Below are 22,253 nucleotides of genomic sequence, written 5' to 3'. Positions count from 1 at the left end.
GTTAATGAAAGGAACACGTTATAACGAAAATTTATCGTTTATTTCCATCGTTATACACGCCGTAGGTATGGCCGCTTCTTCTCCTTGATTTCTACACCCATCTTAAACTGCCTAAACTTGTACTTGTTCCACTTTGTGTGCGGGCTCTCCAGTGGAGCTATGTCAAGTTCTTTTATTAGTTCCAGGTAGCGCTCAAAACGAAGGTTTTTCAGGTTCAGTAGTTTTTTTCTTCGTTGTGCAATCAGCCAAGAAAGAAATACTTTATTCCCTATGTCCTAAAAAACAAGCAGATCAAAAAAAAATTCATCACATCTATAGCTTATTGAATTAAAAAGCAAAAAATCATTTTATTAGACGCCTGGCTCTCCTTGAGCTGGTGAGGTGAATCATAATAACAAATCCATTGTTCGAATAAGCTAACCTTGCCCGTTCGAAATTTTCAGCATTGTCCCCGCTTTGAACTTTCAGGCCAGATTGTAATAAATCCGTTATTAGCAAGACCTGTTTTCTCAAGATGGATAAAGATTTGCGTCGCTCGAATTCGTCTCAGTTCACAAAAACGAAGGAAAAAGAACTTGGACTACATCTTCTGCTATCGCAACGTATCTCATGTCTTTTTAATAACCTCAATTGTTTAGGTAAAATGTGGTAAAAAGGCACGGTGTTTTCCCCTCAGTTTTGGCAAAGAATTGACTACCACGGCAAATCGCAACAAATATAAGCACCACACACAGGCAACAAAACTCGTATCACAGAGTCTCAGGGACCTTGCACAGGCTCAACTCAATGCTAAGCAAGAAAGGGAAAATTAGGGAATTCTTTTCCACAATTTAAAACCTACCACTCCCAGTATCTAAATATAGATCCCCCTTACTGACTGTCAAACATTTTGTAAAATTTTAGCTCTGAGAGTCTAGTGTTGAATGTTAAATCATGTTTTTGGACATTAATTTTTCTTTTCAATACCTTTCTACATTAAAAAGTATTTATAAAGTAAGGAAAAATGCCTTTTGGTTACTCCTGGGAATGGAGAATTAAATTTAAGGCCTCTCAGAGGTCCTGTGGTTGTAAACAGCATCACTAAATGCACAAGAAAATTCATTGATGTTGTCTTCCTTAAGAGGTATACAGGGGTGTATATGTCTTCTATTACACGTAGGATTTCAAGAAAAATACACTTGTCAACCTTACCCTTTCACTGCCTAGAGACAATTTTTACAGGGTCAGATCGCAGATTTTGGTATTGGATCAACTAATAATCCCCCCATTGATATTTTTCTTTATTCTCATCACTTGTCTGCCTGATGTATTGAATTGTAAGGAGAAATTCTATATCGGTCACTCATGTGAGTTACAGGGTTAAGTGAGATGGAAACCTTGTCAAGAGTGAAGTTACCAAAAAACTTAGTAACTTCTCCTGACACCAGCTATGAATGTTTCCTAGCAAAAGTATCTGCCTCACACTGGTATTCAGTCCTAGAGAGTGGAAGTACACAAAATTTTACCTTTCTTCCTCTCCTTCCATCATTATTATTTGCTTTCACTGCCTCAATTTGAATGGTCAACTTTGCAACTGAAAGAAATTCAGGTAATAATTATTGAGACTTCTTAGAGGCCAGAACATCTGTTCATTAAAAGATCTCAGATGACATTACTAAATCTTGGTCTGTTGGAAAGATTAAAAGTGGCACCTAAGGAACTTCAAGCCAAATATTCTCCCATCTGAAGCTTCAACTCAGACACTAATTTACCATTCTAGAAGACTTACTTTTTTGTTCATATTTATCTGCATATTTTTGTTCCATCTTTCCTAGACCAATTTTACGGTGTTCCCACTGCATAGAGGAAAAACAATACAAAGGCAGTTTTTTCAGATCATCAGAATTGACATTGGTCAACAACAAATCAAACCAACCAAAGCTGCTTACATTAATAGCTTAACTTAGCCTTACAACAGTGTTTATTTTGTAGATACTTTCACTGATACAATTAGAAAAGCACAAAAAAATTTGAATTAAAAAAAAAAGGAAAATCTCTTTATGACCACAACACATGGGAACTTAAGTACCAGAATTATATGCAAAACAAGGTTGTTTTGCAACATTACCTGACTTGCATTTTGAAGACTAAACACTCTCTTTACTTCTTCAGGGGCACTTTTAAGAGACAAAGACAATAGTAATCAGCAATTTTCACAGATCAGTTTTAAAAAGTGGGTCATTTGTTCAATGGACAAGAAGTGATATGGTCAGGCCACTTGAAAAACCATTGGGTAGTGAAGAACAAACAGAAGCTTGCAAGAGAGCAAGTGACACTACTCTTATACATTGAATTGTTTTACATCTTCTAACCAAAGCACCTTTCTAGAAAAGTGAAAAGTAAAAAGAAGTCCAGTTATCTGGTTCTATTATTTATTTATAATTGTATATTAGTAGCTTGTAAATAATTACGCAATTCAGTATTTTACTGCGATGTGATTTAATAATAAACCAGTCCAGTCCAGTCTTTATAGATCTGGACAAACAAATTTTAAGTATTGCACTCAATAAACCATGATTTGTTGATATAAAAGTACCTAATCAAGGCTAAATTTCTAAAAGAGATCATGTATACAGTTGTACCTAACTTCCTAACCTATATATTCTATTGCAAACATTTGGGTTTAAAATACAATAAGAAAGCAAGGTGTGAAAGTGTAATTTCAAACTTAAAGTCTTAGCTTTCCTGCTTTAAGGGTTAACATCCCTCACTCAACCATTGTTTTTACTTTTTCTTGTTCCTTTTTTTAACTTGTTTACTTTCTCTTATGTAATTTCTTTCTTTCTTTTTTTTTTGTCTAGCTGAATGACATTCTATTACAGGAGGTAATCCAATAGAATTAAAAACATTTTTCACCAAATTTATTTTTCAACCTAATGGTAAAAGGTTCATGAAAGCTAAGTCAGTTTTTACAACAAGCTTACAAAGCTGGTTACTAGTGGTCAGGCAACCTTTTTCATAACCTTTAATGTCATCTTACTACCATCTTTTCAGAATTTGTGAAAGATTTGCATGCACCTCTCCATGTTCAAAATGGCCTATTCCCTCATTCTAAACTATTTATGAGGAAAGCTGTTTAAAGCTTTGTATTTTGCCAGGGCATATCCTTGTTTCAAACACCATCAACATGTTAAGGTATTTAGTATGATGTAGCAACGCTTACTTATGGAGTTCCTCAATATCTTCAAAACCACTGACATACTTTCTTCCACTTGACCAGGAGTCAGCTTTGAAAGAAAAAAGGTATAGGTGAAGAGATAACAGTTGTGTTGGAGTCTAACAACAGAGGACAAAATTTAAACTGAAAACACAGAAATAACTAGGCATGCACAGTGGTTTCAGAAGGAAGGATTTTACATGGCTTTAAACCCTTTAATCCTATGGATGTTTGGCTTATACTTTCTCCTTGCAGCATCGCCCTTGAATCACATGTAAAGGTCATGGGAACGACAGAAATGTTACCCCCGGTAACCAATTTAAGAAGTTCGCGATTTCTGAACAAATTCTCTTTGTCAGTACCACAGAAAATGTAAAGTGGACACTGTGCAGAATATGAATGCTAACGTAAAGATGGAAATAGTTAAAGAAATACAATGAGGCCATTTTAGGGATGGGAGCTGAAAAATGTCACATCGTGGAAGCCCGTCTTCATGGTTTGGCCATGGGAGCTTAGAAGAGTTTGCTCAACCCAGTGAAGATTTCAATATTTGCTGAAGCATGATTTTTTAGTATTTAAGTAACCATCAAAAAGCACAATGATTTAAGCCTACCAGTAATATCTACTTCTGCTTTTAAAAAAGGAAACCATAGCCGTAAATATCTCGTCGGGAGCTTTGCCAGAGGCCAGGCTGAAGAAATTCCTGTACGGATATCAAAGAAGAAACATTTCGAGGTGAAACGGGTACCAAGAATGTCAGCAAGCATTTCTAGGTATTGTTAGAGATAATACCTCCACGTGTGGAAGAAATTCTCTGTAAAGCCAAATAATTGAAAGGTGACGATATAAATCTCAAGCGATGAAGAAAGGTCATTTTGCGCTGGTGCTACGCCGCCATTTTATATTCTTCCCAGCGGCATGTTTCGCAGGCTCAATCAGTGCCAGTCCCAGTCTACTATGGGTTGTTGCAAGGAGGAAAATACCACTTAATTACTGGAGTACATGAGGTTAAAATCTCATTTGTATCACATGCGTTAGCGTGAACTGTAAAGTTTCACACATCAGCACTGCGGTGATTCTGATTTTTCTGAGTATAAGTCACATTTTGATTAAAATAGTTGCTCTCTGCGTGTAAAAAATTTCACAGGTGCAGCACGTTTTACATTCACTGGACCTGGTTTTTCAGCAACTTCTTTCTGTCACTTTTTCGCTGGACTGACAGAGTTCCTGCTTCACGATCCACTCCTGAAATAGACGTCCACCCAAAGAGAGCGTTTGCAAGGATTTATTTTCAAGATAAAAATATACGACGTTTATCATACCCGGAACATGAGTCATGTCGCCTGAAATAAAACGTCGAGTCGCCCGATTTTTTAACCAATTGTAAAACTCCGAAGTGGCTTATTGATAAAAACCGCTGAAGGTATCGATTAATTGAAACACCCTTTTGGTGTCACTGCTTACGTTACCAATCCTTAAATACAAAAGTGTCATTGTAAATGAGACCTGATTCAAACATTCAGCGAAAAATATGGGTGATCACTCAATCACTCACTCAGAGCATTCAAACGAGTAATTTGAGTATTTAGTTTATTGGTAACTTTTAATTGGAATATCTAATAATTTTTTATTCCACAGCTGAGAGCTTTCACGGAAATGAGAACTGTTTTCGCTTGCGGTTTCAAACATAGGGACTCTAGGTTAATGAGAGTACTGAACTCAAAAATCATTCGCCTTTTTTTAATGTGAAAGGTAGAAAATTATAAAGTGTTCTCAAGAGAAAGTTTGTTCGTAATGATGACTTCGTTTCAAACCAGTCTTGGAAATCTAGTCTCCTTGTGACGTCACCAGGTCTCATTGGGCTCCATCAACGGGTAAATGTGACACAGAAAGAACCTCTGCGCACGCAGGTTCAATTTCTTCAAGTTTGCTTAAGGACGAGCTGTCTGGAGCACGAATTACACTTAAAATAGTCGCCCAGACAAGGCTGACAGCAAGGCAGAAGTTTAACTGATGTGCCACTGGAATAAGTTTAAAATTTACCACCTGAATGAGAAGGAAAATATGTTACAAAAAGGAATGGAAAGAAAAATATGATAAGAAAGACACACATGATAATTTTCTTATAACGTTGCACTGTTATTCCTTTAAACCGATTGCTTACCGAGGTGGGGAGGGAAACTGGGGGTATTTCAATCTGCAAAAAGCGCAAAAGCATTTGGCTCAAGCCCGAAGAAACGCGAAAAGAAATGAAAACGCAAGAAGGCAGAGGTTTGCAAAGTTACTTTCAAAAGGCTCTCAATTCACACAGACGGACGGATTCAACTTAAACCGCATTATTTTTGCGCTAAAAATTCAAGGAAACCTTCTCAATCTCCTCAATTAACGCATTAAATTTTCTCTTCTTCCCTCTCAAACAAGAGGGAAGAACGCAGGACACTCCCGTTTCTCTTCACATAACCGGGTTTCGCGCCTGTTTACTTAAAGAACGATCCTGTTCTTATTCAGCTTCTTCTTGTATTTCCCAAGGTCCTGATTGGTTGGCTGATGGGTGTTTTTTTTTTCTCTTTATTGGTTGAGTTTGTTCTTACGATCGACCATAATATTAGGTTAACACCATACTAACCATAACTATGGGCCAGATAATCCAACAGGCCTTAAGAGTTGGCCAATAAAGTTTCTTTAGCCTTTCTACTGTTTCATTGTAACTAAGGCCTTCCATTGCTCCCATACTGTAAGAAAATTGTACAAAAAGGCTCATTTCAACTTTCATCCAGCTCACTTTACCGTAAGTACCGTCGTAATACATAGTTTAAATGTCTAAGACGTTCTTGATTGCTTCAAATAGTTTCATCATCCCTTTTGAAGAGGCGTAGATATAAACAATAGCCTTCATTTAGCGCCAAAATATGCACGGATATTTGTCCAGGGAAATTCTGTTTTAAGATGCGAACAGTCTTCCGTGAGCGAAGCTCAAGGAACCGATCAAAGATATATATTTTATTAGACGTTTTGGTGTGTAGTATCGCTGAGTATTTTAACGACTTATGCCGTATTTTAACGGCCAGTAAACAAACAAGGAGTCTTTCAGCTCATTTCTCACACGGTGGTAAAAGCAAAGCGGATAGAGAAGCTAGCGCGCGCTGTCGACTGCTTAAACAGGTTTTTTACAGTACAGAAAAACCAACTGTCCAAAAAAACCGTACAATATCGCAGGATATTTGTACTCTACTGGCGCGTTATTTGTACGCTACTTTGTGCAGTTGGATAATAAATCAGTATATTTTTGTGCCAAATGGAGGCTAATGTGTTTCTTATCCTTCAAATATTTTGCAACGCGCGGGAAAAACGTTAAGAACAGCTTACCGTTTGCTCCATGGGATGTTCACTTTTCAGTATTTATGAACAAACAAACATGTCCCTTCTTCTGTAACAACCACAAAATGCTTTCTTGTTTTTTAACTTACGTTTAAAAAGAAAACTTATCGTAGTGGACGTAGGCTTGAAAATTTGGGAATATTACATGGGGTATATTTTCGGATATTCCCTAGTTTTAACTGGGGAATATTTAGTCACGTTATGAGTTTAGACCAATCGCGCGCGAGAAAAAGAAATACATGATGAATTATAACACTAAATTAATAATGTAGCAAAAGTCTCAGTGTAAAGTCAGGCTGATGCACTAACCTCACATGATACACAACAGTTATAGCTGGAGCCCAGTACCCAAACTGATCAAAGAACATTTTCACAAAAGGAACAAGGGAAGCTCTTGCAGCTATCTAGATTAAGAAAAAAGCAAATTGTCCACAGACTGGAAACTGACAACCAGCTGACCTTCTAAGGATTCCTCTAACAAAAACTTATCATTCAATCAATGATGTATTACACACAATAACCAATTAACCAATTACTCAAGTAATGAATTAACCAATTATTGAATTAATTCAAGTGGATTATTATTCCTGGTGTATGTAATGTGATCACTTTATTCTGATAGATCGACAGATTATCCAAATAGTTTAGTAAGGAATGTTGGGTATGTCCAGGAGTGTTAACTACAAATACAGATCCTCTTAGACTACAAAATAAAGCTCCTGAATGAGGGTGTGGAGTGTTGTCATTCATCTCTTCCACCCTTCCCACTTGTATAGTGCATGAGGGTTCAGTTGAGAGTCTAACATTTTTTTAAAAAAGGCAGAAATTGGGTGTGGAGGGAGGGGAGAGTACAGGATAAAGCCTCTCACCTCAAATATTATATATTTTTACAAAAGTGGTCCTATTGGACAGTGTATTTGAATTTTTGACATGACGTTTAAGTCTGTACTTGAGTCTATACTTGAGTCAAGAGACCCATGCAGCTAAAGCTTACTCCAGTTTCCCTAACACAAAGGGACTAGAAGTATTACCCCTGCCCCTGATGCCAGTCCATCACAAGGTGGTTCCCCCCTGCATTTCATCAACCTTCCCTGTAAATTCACCTTTATCCATTTATAATTTTAGGTGGAGAAAAGCTCTGTGAAAGTTATTTGCTTTGCCCAAGAACACAATGCAATGACTCAGCTTGATGGTGAACCCAGACATCTCAACCTGGAGTCCAGGGCACCAACCTTTAGGCTACCCTGTTGCCCACAAAATTAATACTATAATTATGGTTAAATTTTGAGTAAATAAATCAACTTCTTACCTTTTCTACAACCAACCACTCCAAAAAGTTGAAATGCACATGGGCAAGAGGGGCCATGATAGCTGAACCATAAATAACAGCTCTTAAAAGACGCTGTAAGAAAATCATTAAAGTAATTCAAAGTAAGAATTTGAAGCTAGCCAGTATGCCTAAATTTAAGAGTTCTTGACAAAAGCCTCAATGAAAAAAAAGATTCCACTAGCATTGAGCCAATTTACTTAAAATTTACAGTACTTGAATTGGTAGAGGGCTACATATCACATGTACCTTATCACTGAAACCATTTTCATTGTTGGCCATGGCTCTTTGGGCAATGTAGTCTCCCACGCCATACAGCACTGTAAAAGTAATGAGGGAGATGAACATCACTGCTTGACATTACATTGATGTATGTTTGATAGGTTTTTATCTGAGGTTGTTACATGATAGGGGCAGGGGGAGGAGGGGAATAAAGTCTCAATTTTTTACTCAAAAGAATTCATGTGAGTTTAACTTAATTAGGAAGGCCCATTATAGTAATCATGCTAGAGTTGAAACCTTAATTAACTCTCAGTTTTTTTTACCTCCTGAAGTAATGCACTTTGTTCGTATTGGATACTTCTCAAGCATCTCATTATACCATGTGAATGGATTCCGTCTTCCTAAAACTTCCAAAAAGATGAGAAATTTGACAGTAAGAGCGTTCCATGTTAACGCGTATGTACACTAGCCACACGCTTCCCTTAGTTCCAAAAACTCAAGTACAGAGTCCAATCCAGCATTTAAGAAACGACACTGCAAGCGTCCACAGGGTTATTATTGGAATAAAATTAAATCTGAGAGAATTTATTTTAAAATCTGGCGCTAGCTAATAAGATAGATCTTAACCGATTAAGATTGTTTGGAAAACTAGATTCTTGTTTGATTTTCACATAGAAAAAGCAAGGTTGCTCATCACAATTCGTGGGAAAAAAACTTTCACTGTACATTTTTGTCGAGTCGTGATAAAGTGGCCACTGTGGTCATTCACAGATATCCCACATGTCTATCTGTGAAAATGTACTCCAAAGTGAGGGCCAAAGAAAAGGCAATTACTCCTTAAGGAAATTAAGATGCATTCTTTTTACAATGTTGCGTGCATCAGTTCGCCCAAAATTTGCATAAATGTGCAGTCTCGAAACTGATCTATCATACTACTGGAAAAAGAGGGAAAGCAGCCACTCAGTTTTATAAGCAAAGGCACTTTCTCTCAATTCTCTGGCGCGGTTTCCTCTTAATGTCCTTAATTTCCTCTCATTCTTCGGAAATTTCATTAAAATCTTATTAAGTGACCATGCTGCACTTAACAATTTTCTACAAAGATAAAATTTAACCATTCATTGCTGTAACAAACATCAAGGCACTCACAATCGAAGTTGATAGTATTAAGTTTGCCTAGATCAAATATTGAACCCTTGCGTTGAATGGGAATTTAAATTTCTAACCATGCCTCGCTAGGGAACAGAATGTTTGATTTTTGTTCATGATCGATGCTCACCAAAGCCGATATCACGTCACACAACGTGAAATTTTCCTCCTCTGCACAAGGTTCATAATAACAAAATTTAACTTATATTAGAAAGAATTTCATTTTTTAAATCTTTGTTATCTAGCACGTCTAGTAATTAACGATATGATCCAGTATTCACTAAATAACGTACTGCAGGATACCTCTCGTTACAGCAGAGCTCCTCCATAGTCGACTGCAATATTTTCCTATTTCACATCGTGCGGGGTTTATCCAAACAGCCCGTGCGCTTCCTGGTTGGCTGATATACTTACATAAGACTGTTCTTCGTAAAGCCATCAAAAAATAGCGTTAAAAAATCGAAGTTGACGATGTTTGGCACTCAATAACACGATTCGTGTGTCCGTAACTCCATGGTCGGCGTTACGCAATTGAATTATCCATGCTTCCAAATGGCGGTAATACATAATGAGAAAAAAACTGTGGCATGGACTTCAGGGTAACGGAAAGGAAATGCTGTTGTTGAATACATTTCATTATGACCGTGTCCATCGTATAAAATGGTTTGAATAAATGGTATGAGGTGAGACCATGAATGAAGCGAGTACGGGGGCTCATTACATTGCAGGTTTGTAAATTTCTAGACTAAGAAAGAACTTTCCGATTGCTGCAGCCATTGGCATCTCGTCCACGGAAACAAAGTGCATGACAGCCGATCACGTGCCACCTAACAGGTTTCCCATTTATCGCGCAATAATTTTTCACTTATCGCGCGATAGTTTATTATTTATCGCGAGATAATTTATCATTTATCGCTCGATGTATTCCATTATTCGCGTGATAAAAAAATGTGACATGTCCTCTATGGGCCACCGAATGATCGGCAGTCACGCACGTTGTCTCCGTGGACGAGACGACAACGGTTGCAACAGTTGAAGAGTACTTTCTTAACGGGGTTGGCGATGAAGAGGTGACATCTAGAAATTAACAAACCTGCTATGTTATCAGAAAGATTAGATAATCCACACTTGTTTTCAGACGCTGACAGCTATCTCTGAAATTGTCTCGTAAGATTTCGCAAAATCAAGGTTTACTGTACTGATTCACCGAGCTATGTGTCGTAGAAGTATGGCAAAGTACTACTCGATGATCTTTTCACGAAAACAAAACGAACTATTGACCTCAAAACATACCTCTTCAACTGTTGCAGCCATTCTCGTCCACAGAAACAACATGCGTGACAGCCGATCACGTGGCACCCAACAAGTTTCCCATTTATCGCGCGATAATTTATCATTTATCGTGCGACAATTTATCATTTATCGTTCGATAATTTATCATTTATCGCGCGATGTTTCGATTTTATTGCGCAATAAAATTGAATTTAAAAACTGGCCGGGATAGCATGTCCTCTGTTATGAGCCACCGTACTATGGGCCACTGTACTTCAGTAGTATGGAGGGAAATTTTTTGGTGTCTTTTTCGACGCTATGCAGTTTTAGTATCATTGCTTAACAAATGGTTTCTAGAACACATAGTTAAAACTGAGCTTTTTTATACATTCATTTTTTTTTTTTTTTTCGGCGTTAGCCCTCGTTAAGCCCATATAGTCTTTGTTTATGTTCGTTGCACTTTTTTGGCTTTCTGGTTTTTCGGTTAGTTCAGTAAATACCTTTAAATCGCGCTATGTAAAATGTGATGCGATATTGATAATTTGGAGAGTGGAAAAGGATTTATACGTGACGCGTGAAATTTAAAACAAGGCAAGGTAAGGTGAGATTTGAACTTTTCCCTTTTTAATTCGTGAAGTGTGAATTGCTATTTAAAATGCACGTGTCGTGTGAATTTTTCTTCAGTTCGTGCGTGAAACGAAACTAGGGCCTCCCCCCCTCCCCCCCGTCTTTCTCTCCCTGCTGTCTTCAATTTAGTGTGGCAAGGAAAGCTATAAGTTTCATATCGTTCCTCAATAGAAGGTTAACTAGCTTTTATGTGTCCGAATTGGTGTGTTACCAAATCATGCAAGGGGGACTATTTGCATGAAAGATATGGACAGGAACGATTTACCAGTTAGACTAACGAGTACACCATCATGCTGTTTTCATGCTCGACTCGGAAAATATTTTTTTATTCACTTGCTGTAAGACCTTGTAAACCTGTTGATAAAAGTTCAACGAATTTTAATTCTATACATAATTTACAAAATACTTTTGTTATATCTGGGAAAGGAAACCGTTAATTTAAGATTAACTTCGATTGCACTTTACAAAACTGATGTCAAAATAGGTCCTCCAAAAATTTGGTAGAAATAACCAACCAATTCACAGCGCAGCATTTACAAACCGTTTACTTGACATTAATTAACACCTACAAAACAATTTATTTTACTATCCATGGATTTCAACAATTCATTGAATAACAATTACCCACCCACTCATTTAAAACTCTTATTAACAATTCTCCAAAAGACTTAAACAAATGGGAATTGAATGAACAACAACCGAAAACATACTTTTTAGGATGTCACACAATTTCAAAATGAACCTTGAATTACAATTGAAAAAAGCAATTAATGTCGATTCAGTTGGCAGTTTCAAACAACACCAATGATCCATAGACGGGATATTACACTTTGGATGGGCTTAGATAAGACTTTTTAAAGATAAATCCATTAACCCGTCATTTCAGTTCCACTTCTAATATTTTTAGATGCCAGCCCAGTTACGAGCGTCACTAGCTTCAAACCAAAAACCGCAGATTAGCCTTCAATAAACTAGAGAAATTAACATTTTACAACTGAATAATACGAGTCTAAATCAGGCTGTAGTCAGTTTTGTGACATATTTGTGTCCCTCAGATCTGACATGAAAATATGTTTAAAAAACACTCGCTTCTCCACACAGCTAAATTCTTGTTTAGTAAACTACAACAATTTTTACCTAGTGATGTTGTTAATTTTTTTCGCTCATGCAACATCTATGAAAAATTAACGAATGAGAATTGTTTTCTTTCTGAAAATATAACGTACCCTCACAATCAAGGATTACTTTATAGACCCGACGCCTATCCTTTAGAGTATAATAACGACCACCACACGAAAGTCAAAGCACTACAGCACGATTTAGTTTTTCGAAACACATAGCCAATGGGTTTAAAAATATATATTCAGTCAAATCTGTCTACGAGTCAGCCGAACACCTGCAGTTTATTTTACGTCTTGCTGCGCCTAATTTTCGAACAAATTACTTTTACGTAAACAGTAGACAGCTAAACTTTATAGCGAGTTTGTTTGGGCACATAAAAAACAATTTGACCGTTCTCTTCGAAGTCATAACAGTAACTCTTAGTTCTCATTATTCGTTGATGAAGTTCATGAATATCTCCTTTATTTACGTCCCATTGCTGTCAGGCATAACTGGATGCGCGACTTCGACTCGAAGTGAGACATTGGCGGTTTCTTGGCATTAATAAATGATAGGTTCCTTTTATGTCACAACTTCCCGCAAACGATGCAATATAATTTATTTTAAGACAGGTCTGCTGGTGTGAAAACGTTATTTAGCAAACATTTCGCACTTGAATGCAAGGAGGGGATTAGCAAGGGTTTATAAGAAGAAAAATTTCTGAAGCTTGTTATTCAGTTACAGTTTCAGTTCACACTCTTAATGTTATCAGCATGGTTATCTGTTGCGACATCACAACTAGGACCCCTGCTTTTCTTTGACCCTGGAGTATATTTGCAAGACCTTCTGAAGGTGACAAGTAAGTGACATTTTCGTCGAACTTCTCTCTTCTGCAAGCATTGCACCTCTGTTTTAAAAATACTAGACATCATGCACAAGATCAGACGACAACAATTGCTCTTTCTTTGTCAAGGAGGTTCAATACTCGTCGATCTGCGAATCTGTCGGTTGGGGTTTAATAATCGTTTTTGTAATTAACAATTGCTTCCAATACATAATTGCGAAAATCGTAAGGTTTATAACAACAAGAGTTAAAGTACTGTCTATAAGACGGATACTTAATCGATATGTTCTGAATAGAGTGTTTTAAAAATGGCCATTAAAGTTGAGCCTTTGGAGAGCTGATGCGTGACGTTCCACGTTATAGCCATCTGTACGCCTCTCATTTTAATATTTTCCCTAGGTATTCGAGTGAAGCCCAAAAACCATTCACTAGAGGATGCGCTTTGACTCAGAGTTGCATATAAACTTTGGAGGAAAATTTCCTTGTGGTGTTATTTTGATCTGTTTCTTCTCAGCCAGTTTACTGCGGCTCGCAGTGGAAGGGTACGTATGAATAATTGTTTCAATAAAAATCTGATTTTTTAATGATTTCTACAAGTTTATCCTAAAATACAAGATAGTTTTATCACATATTCGTGCCAAGAGCTCAAGGCACTATCGAAAGGCGCGCTCCTTAAATGATTGATCCTCGCGTGTCCTTCGTTCGATTCGTGTGTTCCATTCCAATAGGTTGTTTAATACCGCAATTTTCAACAAACTTCAAACCGATATTCCAATGTGCTTTTAAACCAGCATACGAAATAGGCGAGTTGAACTGCAGGCGTTTCTGCCATTCGCACGTTTCACGAAGCTGACTAATCAGTCCTGATGGATGCAAATGAAGAACTTGCACCCAAAAGGAAACGCAGTGTCTGAATGCCCCGCAGTCTGGCGCGCTCTTAAAATGGAATAAATGCCCGGGAGGCCAGGGATATTTTCCAAGAGTCGAAAACTTAGCAATTATACGATTTTCACTAGCTCGAAAAATTCGTCCACTAAATAACCAAAGCAAGTTTTGGAGTCGCTTGACCTTTCTAAACAAACGTTTGATACTCTTAAGAAGTTTAAAGAACTGTTCAGGGGAAATTCTGTGAAAATTTCCAACTTCTGGGACAGGGGGGGACAGCTAATTTCTTTTTCTGGCTGCCGGGCATTGAGACAAATTTAGAAATAAAAGGGTTTACATTTTAGAAGGTCATCCAAAAGGCTAATGCTGTTTTCTAAGCAAACTCTACCAACGAGTTTTGTTGCTCCCCTATAATACGTTGCTTTCACAGCTAATAAAAAGCAAAAATAGGAAGATTTTCCTTTCCAGTATTCTTCTCGTAGACGGATCAACGCATGTGTTCGCAGTTGAATATGAATTTTTTCTAAATAATAATTTTTTTTTCATACATGCGACGCAAATTATAGAATATGAAAAAATTTTTGAAAGTTAAACTTCTGAGCAAAAATGCTTTAACCTATCTCGATTTGGACATGCGCTTTTCTTAGTGTGTTTGGTATTTTAGAATAGTTGTGCTTCTAATATTTTCGAAGCATGAGCCTAAACTACAATTCTGCTTTATTTACTAAACCTCACGTGTGGAAACATTTATGAGTATAGAATTTTCACATTTAAAATTCTTAAAGGCTTTAACATCCTGGCACTTGGCTCAATAAAACCGTCAGTTCATCGCGAATAACTGTATTCCCTCGACGTGTAAAAGTGCGGTTTTGTGGTTTTGTTGAGGTGTAAGAGGGCGGAAAAGGAGTTAATTAGCACCACCTGCTCGTTTCAGATAGAACAAATTGTTTTGTTCCTCTTGAAAAAAATTTGTCATGTTTGTAGAGGTCTTATATTTTCATAGGCTAGTATGAGATCGAAGGGACAGAGCAAGACTCAACGGGGCTGTGTCCTGGGGGAGGGAAGGGAGGGGGTGGAGGACAGCTACTTTATATATCACCTGCTAAAAAAATTTTCCCACCTGCTCAGGAAATCGTTCCTTATAGCCGAAATGAGAGGTACAGAAAGGGTGGTAAACTGAGCGTTAATCGAGTAAAGACTGGGAAAGCTGCCTCCAATCGGATGCTCATCGTAAGGGCATTACTCCCTTAAATTCTCGTGTTAGTGAAATGAAGTGGCCACACATAATGGGGTTGTTTGTGTATAAAAGCTCTCTGTACTTAATAATTAGAGATTTCTTTTCTGTATGGTACTATCTCCTTCCTACAGTAATGATGATAATGATGATGAAGATTTTGTTATTGGTGTGTTTTATCAGATGCCAGAAAAGTTGTAATAGAAGTGCTGAAGATCTTCTTGTTTGGATAAAAAATAAGGACTATGATGGATCCGTGAGACCGAATGTGACCGGTAAGCAACATATCCGAGTGAATCTCATGAAAGATTCTAATGGTAACAATAATTTGAGCCATTTTTCTCAAGAGTCTCAGTTTTGAGAATGACCAAGGCATAAAAAAATGACGCCCGAGATTTAGCGGCTGCTAGGGAGGGGTGAAGACAACGGGAAAGAACAGAACTCTGAGAGTTTCTTCTATTTACTGTAATAATTACTTAAGTACTTTATCAGTCTGAATTTCGACTTGGTAAATGACATTATACAAAGCGAAAAGTCGTCAACCGCCTCCTTTTGGCAAATGACAATGTAACCTACAGCGCTGGGGAAACTGATGTTGCTTTGAATAGGCTACAGATCGGTGTTGATTTCTTTACCTTTCCTCTTTCTTGCAGGAGGTCCAGTTGTGATCGATATTGAGACATACATTTCAAGTGTGAGCTCTATCGACGAAAAAGATATGGTAAGCAAAATTTTTCCGAAAATTGTGAAAGGAAAAATGAAGGGTTTTTCCCGCCCTTTCTCATTTTCATTTTGACCAAATATCCCTAAAAACAAGTCAAGGAAATAAATTCCAGAGTCAGCTATCGAGATTCCGCGATACCCTTCGTTTTGGAAGCTGGATTAGACGAGTAAAGACAGGCAAAAGGAAATTTTAAGGATGATCGAAAATGCAATTTACACGACATAGGATCACATGGAAGTCCGGCTGACGAAATCACTTAACACAACCTTTCCTCTCCTCCTAGGAATTTTCTTTGGACATGTTCTTTAGACAACGCTGGAAAGATTCCCGTCTCACTTATCAACCACTGCCAGACAAGGGAATAAATCAGAGAGTTATTCTGAGCCCTGAATTAAGCAAATACGTTTGGCAGCCCGACCTATATTTCAGGAACAGTAAAGATGCTCGTTTTCACATGGTACCCACGCAAAATGTGTTGTTTGGCGTCAGCCCGGATGGGAGTATTCTGCTGAGTGCAAGGTCAGTAATAATAATGTACAAGAAAAAGCTAAGTGCTTCTGATTGGGTGGAAACGGGTGTCAGTGTAACACGAGTGCAAATTAAAAATAGCGCGCGCACGCTCTCCAAATTTTTGTCTGTCTTGACTTTCTGTGATGCTTTTTATGTACATTATTAACAAGAAATAACATGATTTCTCTTGCAATTTCTCTTGCAAAATTGCACTCGCCCTACGGACTCGTGCAATTTTGTTGTTTTTGAAAAGTTTACTCGTGCTTATTAGCACAAAATTAGCACTCGAAATCTGCATGTTATTACCTATGCAAACAGTGTTGTGGCATCTCATTCATGGAACATTCTCACCCCTGGAATACTTTGAGGTTCCTTCATGCGTTGTTCGTTTATTTGCTTTGTGCAAAAATAAAAATAAAAGATAACTAAATACATGGTGGCATTTTATTTATCTCTACTTACAGAATTACAACCGTGCTGGCATGTCAAATGAACTTCCGCGAATTTCCTATGGATCGTCAAACCTGTCATTTCTACGTTGGTTCTTGTAAGCACAAATGCTTTTCATATTTTTTTTGTGGAAAAATAAGGCCTTTGTCATGTGCAAGCTCATATCCAGGCAATTGTTACATTCTCAAATTTAGCCAACGCAGTGTGACCAGCAAACATCGTTTCCGTTTTCTAATGAGGACGGAAAGTTCAATGAACACGTTTTGTATAGAAAAAGGGGGCCTTACAGATGATAACTAGTACTCTGGCCATCAGGACATAATAATTATGGAAATGTTTGTGTTTCTTACTCTTATAAGATTCACAGACAGAGGATAACGTCTTAGTAAGATGGAGAAACGGCCAAGGAGTGATTGTTCCCGAAGAGCTGGAGATTCCTCAATACGACCTCAACCGTGTGGTGAGCAAGGATCGTAAAGGAGTGTACAATACAGGTTTGAGATGAATTACATTTTGTCTTTTTGCTCTGAATAGGCAGCGGGAGTTGTTACCTCTTCCCAATAAAATTCTGGTGAAAATCAAATCATGACTTAATCTTTTTTACTTCCTAAATTTTCTGCGGTTGTATGACCAAGTAGATGAAAGAGAGGATAAAGTGATTAGGCAAGTACGAGTGGAGCAAGTTTTGCACTCAGAGCCTTATACCCTGATTCGTCTCCAAATTCAGTAATTTAATCTGTTTTCGAATAAGTGTTTGGTAGCTAGAAGGTAATTTTGTTTTCTTTATTTCCTGTGAGGTAGCCCCAGGTTCTAACCATGTACCAACTACTTACTCTCTGTCACGGTTCTATCGTGTTCAACTCTTTAGCCGCACTTTTTATGCAGCCCACTTGTCTGCCGCCTGCCAGTTGGGGTTTTTTACGTTTATTCGCCCTGTTTCAATTTTCTTACACCCTGAGAAGCCTTATTCGGGGAGTGATCAATTAAGTATACTCACATTTCTTTTTCTCTCCAGGAGTTTTCTCAGAGCCAGAGGCAACATTTGTATTCAAGAGACGCCTAATGTTTTATGTCTATGGGTTTTATCTGCCTGTAACTTTAGTCGTACTTCTTAGTTGGATTTCATTCTGGATTGATCCCGAGTCTACCCCAGCTCGTGTTTCTCTCGGAGTCATCACCATTCTAGCCATGGGCAACTACCTTCATGGAGGAGGTGCAACTCCAAATGTTTCGTACGCAACTGCTCTTGATGTGTACGTCATCACGAGTTTTGTGTTCGTTTTTGCAAGCCTGATGGAGTACGCGGCGGTGCACTGCGCATTGGTCAAATACCAGGAATCCGATCTCAATGAGGTATTGATATTTGTGTTTCGGACAGGTGGAGAAATACTTTTACACAAACAGCGACGGACAAGAGTTGCATTTTTTCTCTCCACCTTTTTATGCAGTAATGGCAAATATTTGCATTTGTGTTGGAAGTTTATTTATTTTCCTTTTGAATGTTAAATCTATCATGACAGGACGGATAATGCGTGCACTGTAAGTACCTCCCGTTGTTCCATACAAAGCCTTAGAAAAGTTTTCTAAGGCTTTGTATGGGACAACGGGAGGTACTTACAGTCCACGCGTTTTCCGTCCTGTCACGTAAGGTTTTAAAGAGTTGAAGGAGAGATCAGAGGTAAATTTTGCCGTTCTCGTTACCTGAACCTTATTCTAAATCTTCTCATAAGTAACATTCGTTCTAAATTTAGAACGAATCACTAGCATGGGAAAGAACTTATGTGGGGATTTGGATAACAGTATTGTTAAGGGGGTAATTTCTTCAGCGAACCTTTCCTTGCCTAATCCAAGGATGGTGTTATTTTGAATTAATCAATTCTTCTTCTCCTTTCTTTTAATTTCAGCCGTGTAAGCTAGTCAAATTTGGCAATCCAGTAGAATCTCAAGACTCTGAAGAAGGAATGGTCAACGGAAGCTTTTCTAGCTCGAGCACTGTACAACTTCCTGTAACGTTACGCAGTAATGAGGAGAGGGGACACACCCTTAGGCGCAAGTCTATCGTGCAAGAGGCCAAATTGTACTATATCCAGTTCAATTACAAATCACTGGAGAGCTATTCACGGGTTGCCTTTCCTCTACTTTTTGCAATATTCAATGTTATCTACTGGTTTACGTACTGTGGATCAAAGGTCGGTGATCAAGGAATCTGCTGACGGTTCTTCGCGCAAACATCATATAGTATCTTGAACGAATCGTAGAGCCGACTTCAGAAAGTTTCTTTGCTTTTAATCGGGAACAGTTGTAACATCATCAGGAAACTTGCAGATGGTTCTTTCAGCGAATATCATCTAGAAGCTTGGACGAATCGTAGAGGGACTTCGGAAAGTTTCTTTTGTTTAAATCTGGACCAGTTGTTACATAGACCTAAAACGCATGTCATAATGAAAGCGGAAGGTTTTATCGCAAAGTGATGCAATCTTGAAAGGTGCTGTAAAAGTTGGATATGTCAAAGCCTGGAGGGAAAGGTCACAAAGCTAGTTGGCAGATCTTACGATGGAAAACAACTAATATGATCAAATATTTAATTCCACGAGTAGGTTGGCAAAGATAACCAAGCAGTAGCTCACCGAAATGTCGTACCCAGGCTCCGAAAAAGAGAGCCGAGAGTTGAGAGTTGAGATGAAAGAGAAAACTTTGGACTACTAAAGCCGGTCGTGATTGTAAACTACGCAAATATGCAGTTTATTGATTAAACGTAGCAAAACCACTTAGAAAGGACCACACCTTCTCTTATCTTAAAGTGAGGATCAAAGCTAGATTTTTGCACCAATGATTCGAAAAATTCTGATCAAGCCACCCTTTTTTTATTCTGATAGATTTTACACTTCTTTATATAAAACCTTTTATTTTCAGTAGAATCGGTGTGCTAATACTCTGGGGGCACTTTTAGTTCATAGTACATATAGGACGTTACGACCACAAGAATGCGATATCTAGCCCCAGTCCGCTGTCTCTTTGTTCAGCTTTTATTAGATCATAGTACCATTAAACTAACGAACTTTCATTAAAAATGATTTTTCAGTGGCTAAGTTAAAAATGTTTACCAAATACCAAATCTATGGCACACAAATCTTTCGAAGGAATCAGCAAATTTAAGTATTCTGTCACAAAAAGTGGTCTTCTTTTCAAGCCCGAAATCATGACTCGCACGATGCGAAATGAAAAGCAATGCATCTCTGATGAACTTATGCTAATGCTTGAAAACAAACTCCACCTCGCGCAGTCTTTAAAATGTGTTTGAGATTACAAAAGCAAGGACTTGTACATGTTCAATTACTCTGTAATGAGAAAGATCTCCTCTTAAGAAAAAGGAAGTGTAACATAATCAATGAAACGAAAATAGGTTTTGGTGAGCTTCTGTATGACTCACCACTCAAAGAATTATTATAAACAATGTTTTTCCTTTTATCAGTGCATGCATATATTTAATGCATGATTTGACTTTTAAATTTTTTTTCAACATTTTGGTAGGTAAATTGGTTAAATAAATTTCAAATTACTAATACAGAAGAGTCAGAGATTTTCTAGTATCGTATTAAGGGACAACTAGCATGTAAGTGCTCTAGACTTTGTCTGGCCCTTTCATTTTTCTATGACTGAGATAATTACAAACGCGCCCTAATAACCTTTTTTTGCTTTTTGATAATCTTGACTGCGAGGTCTAACTTTTACTGAACACCTCTGTTTAACTAATCCTATATCAAAGTGCTTTCGTTATACAAGCCGTGTTTTCAACTGACGAGCAAACAGATTTTAACTTTACATGAAAATACAATTCGACTGTATTTAATTATTAAAAACCGTTGCTTGGAGTTTGCAGAATATCTTCTCTTGTTATATACTTCAGTTCTTGTTATATACGTCAGTTTTACCCCGTGGTGACTTTCTTGGGGCAGAAAATCTTCCTGACTAAAAGCATAACGGGACCTCTTATAGCTGGGAGTCGCCAGCAGTAAAGGAACGGATTCAGAGCTGAGTTTAGAAACATAGCTGTGTGAACCAGTTTCCACACTAGCGGCGAAATTACCTTATCGTCTATAGAGCTCAAAATACAAACGATGAAAAACGGCAAGTAACACAGTAATACGACACAGTACACAAGGAACGTGTTAACGCATGATTTAGTGAACTGCACCAAGTTGAAATGGTGTGTTATGTGTACTGCTTGTTCCTGAGCCTGGATTTCTCTTCTGTGGCGGCGGACGATTCGATAGATCTTAATTTGGATGACTGTAGATATACCGAGAAACACTGCCATGAAAACGACTACTACACACCTATATGCCTTCCAGCTCCAGTGGTTCAAACTAGAACAAAAAGCACAGACGACCCAACACGAAATAACGATAAAGTATGCCCGAGAGTTAGTGACGATGGTGTCGTACCTCAGGGGATAGTGAATTGCTAGGAATCTATCCACGCTTGTAAGAGTTACGGTCGCAAACGAAACCTCTCCAACTAAACGTCCAATGGTGATAAATGCCGTCTGCAGCCTACAATTATCTCCTTTTGGATAACCATGAAGTTTTAACAATTCCACCGTGATAAATAAAGGCTCTACCACCAAACCAACAATAACATCAGACAATGCCAGATTACAAAGAAACAAAATTGAAGGATACCGTAAGGAAGGCGTTTTCCACACTGCTGCTATCACCGAGCTGTTTGCTATGATCGATACTATCATCAGGATGATGTTCGCGGTGGAATTGAGGACGATGAAAAGATTTGGAGTGTTTTCATTTTCGAATGTGATGTGGGGATGACATAAACCGTCGTCAAGCGTTTTGTTTACGATACCAGAGTTGTTCGTGAAAAAGTTTTCCATCATATTTTATGACAAAAAAAAGAGTGATTTGTCAATATTTAACTAAAATACGTGATGGGCATTTTGTATTGATGGTATTGATATGCCTCGTCTTACGTTCAGTAGGAAAAGGACACGAGATCTTTATGACACAGCTGCGAACATCATTAGTTCGTTAGTTCTAGAATGTTTTATTGAGCCCTTTTTATAAAATAATTCTCCCTTCTCCACTCCCCCAGGCAAGACTCAAAAACTGAAAAATTGAAAGATAATGAAGCAGTGGTAATATTATTATTTAACTGTTTACACTATACCGTAAAATTGTGATACATTCAGCCTAGATTAGGGTTTGGCTCGATCAGCCCATATTTACATTTTAAATCTTGTATTAGAGTCTGTGTCAAATAACGTACGCCTTTCAAACGAATTATATTCAGATTTTTTGTGGTATTCATTAAAGCTGGCCGAAA

At 37.8% G+C, this 22,253-nt stretch overlaps 4 protein-coding genes across 5 annotated transcripts; 1 reads left to right on the top strand and 3 right to left on the bottom strand.

The window, feature by feature from the left end:
• Positions 1-18: 18 nt before the first annotated feature.
• Positions 19-4,136, bottom strand: LOC131793693 (small ribosomal subunit protein uS15m). The gene is made up of 7 exons (XM_059111149.2): positions 3,989-4,136; positions 3,810-3,899; positions 3,203-3,266; positions 2,108-2,156; positions 1,769-1,835; positions 1,506-1,573; positions 19-275 (listed from the first exon to the last, which is right to left on the bottom strand). The coding sequence occupies exons 1-7, from the start codon at positions 4,068-4,070 to the stop codon at positions 51-53; spliced, it is 645 nt and encodes a 214-aa protein (XP_058967132.2). The 5' UTR covers positions 4,071-4,136; the 3' UTR covers positions 19-50.
• A 633-nt stretch (positions 4,137-4,769) lies between these two features.
• LOC131793694 (uncharacterized) lies at positions 4,770-9,786 on the bottom strand. 2 transcript variants are annotated; one of them, XM_059111150.2, is made up of 7 exons: positions 9,573-9,786; positions 8,447-8,530; positions 8,151-8,221; positions 7,884-7,976; positions 6,884-6,978; positions 5,823-5,928; positions 4,770-5,242 (listed from the first exon to the last, which is right to left on the bottom strand). In XM_059111150.2, the coding sequence occupies exons 1-7, from the start codon at positions 9,706-9,708 to the stop codon at positions 5,051-5,053; spliced, it is 777 nt and encodes a 258-aa protein (XP_058967133.2). In that variant the 5' UTR covers positions 9,709-9,786; the 3' UTR covers positions 4,770-5,050. The 2 variants fall into 2 exon arrangements, with proteins under 2 accessions (XP_058967133.2, XP_058967134.2); XM_059111151.2 differs by lacking the exon at positions 9,573-9,786 and adding an exon at positions 9,270-9,433.
• A 3,145-nt stretch (positions 9,787-12,931) lies between these two features.
• Positions 12,932-20,387, top strand: LOC131793606 (glycine receptor subunit alphaZ1-like). Its single transcript, XM_059111033.2, has 9 exons — positions 12,932-13,128; positions 13,513-13,655; positions 15,416-15,507; positions 15,886-15,953; positions 16,240-16,475; positions 16,931-17,013; positions 17,276-17,410; positions 17,932-18,269; positions 18,821-20,387. Exons 2-9 carry the CDS (start codon positions 13,549-13,551, stop codon positions 19,127-19,129), a joined length of 1,368 nt encoding a protein of 455 aa, XP_058967016.2. The 5' UTR covers positions 12,932-13,128; positions 13,513-13,548; the 3' UTR covers positions 19,130-20,387.
• Positions 20,388-20,467: 80 nt separating this feature from the next.
• LOC136283622 (beta-4C adrenergic receptor-like) lies at positions 20,468-21,890 on the bottom strand. Its single transcript, XM_066172761.1, has one exon. It carries the CDS (start codon positions 21,805-21,807, stop codon positions 20,845-20,847), a length of 963 nt encoding a protein of 320 aa, XP_066028858.1. The 5' UTR covers positions 21,808-21,890; the 3' UTR covers positions 20,468-20,844.
• Between the last annotated feature and the right edge of the window lie 363 nt (positions 21,891-22,253).

This window comes from Pocillopora verrucosa, chromosome 9, assembly GCF_036669915.1.
Source record: "Pocillopora verrucosa isolate sample1 chromosome 9, ASM3666991v2, whole genome shotgun sequence".
In the NCBI taxonomy this organism is placed as follows: Eukaryota; Metazoa; Cnidaria; class Anthozoa; order Scleractinia; family Pocilloporidae; genus Pocillopora; species Pocillopora verrucosa.
The sequence above is the reverse complement of the archived record's forward strand: the minus strand, read 5'-3'. Positions and strand labels throughout refer to the sequence as shown.

Coding starts and splice junctions, on each gene's coding strand:
- LOC131793693 (XM_059111149.2), bottom strand. CDS start 4,070: ATGACCTTTCTTCATCGCTTGAGATTTATATCGTCACCTTTCAATTAT. Junction 3,900..3,988: donor AATTTCTTCCACACGTGGAG/GTATTATCTCTA, acceptor ATATCCGTACAG/GAATTTCTTCAGCCTGGCCT. Junction 3,267..3,809: donor AGCAGAAGTAGATATTACTG/GTAGGCTTAAAT, acceptor TTTCTTTCAAAG/CTGACTCCTGGTCAAGTGGA.
- LOC131793694 (XM_059111150.2), bottom strand. CDS start 9,708: ATGGCTTTACGAAGAACAGTCTTATGTAAGTATATCAGCCAACCAGGA. Junction 8,531..9,572: donor GAGCTCTGCTGTAACGAGAG/GTATCCTGCAGT, acceptor TCTTTTTGGAAG/TTTTAGGAAGACGGAATCCA. Junction 7,977..8,150: donor AAAATGGTTTCAGTGATAAG/GTACATGTGATA, acceptor ATTTTCTTACAG/CGTCTTTTAAGAGCTGTTAT.
- LOC131793606 (XM_059111033.2), top strand. CDS start 13,549: ATGCGCTTTGACTCAGAGTTGCATATAAACTTTGGAGGAAAATTTCCT. Junction 13,656..15,415: donor CTGCGGCTCGCAGTGGAAGG/GTACGTATGAAT, acceptor GTGTTTTATCAG/ATGCCAGAAAAGTTGTAATA. Junction 15,954..16,239: donor CTATCGACGAAAAAGATATG/GTAAGCAAAATT, acceptor CTCTCCTCCTAG/GAATTTTCTTTGGACATGTT.
- LOC136283622 (XM_066172761.1), bottom strand. CDS start 21,807: ATGATGGAAAACTTTTTCACGAACAACTCTGGTATCGTAAACAAAACG.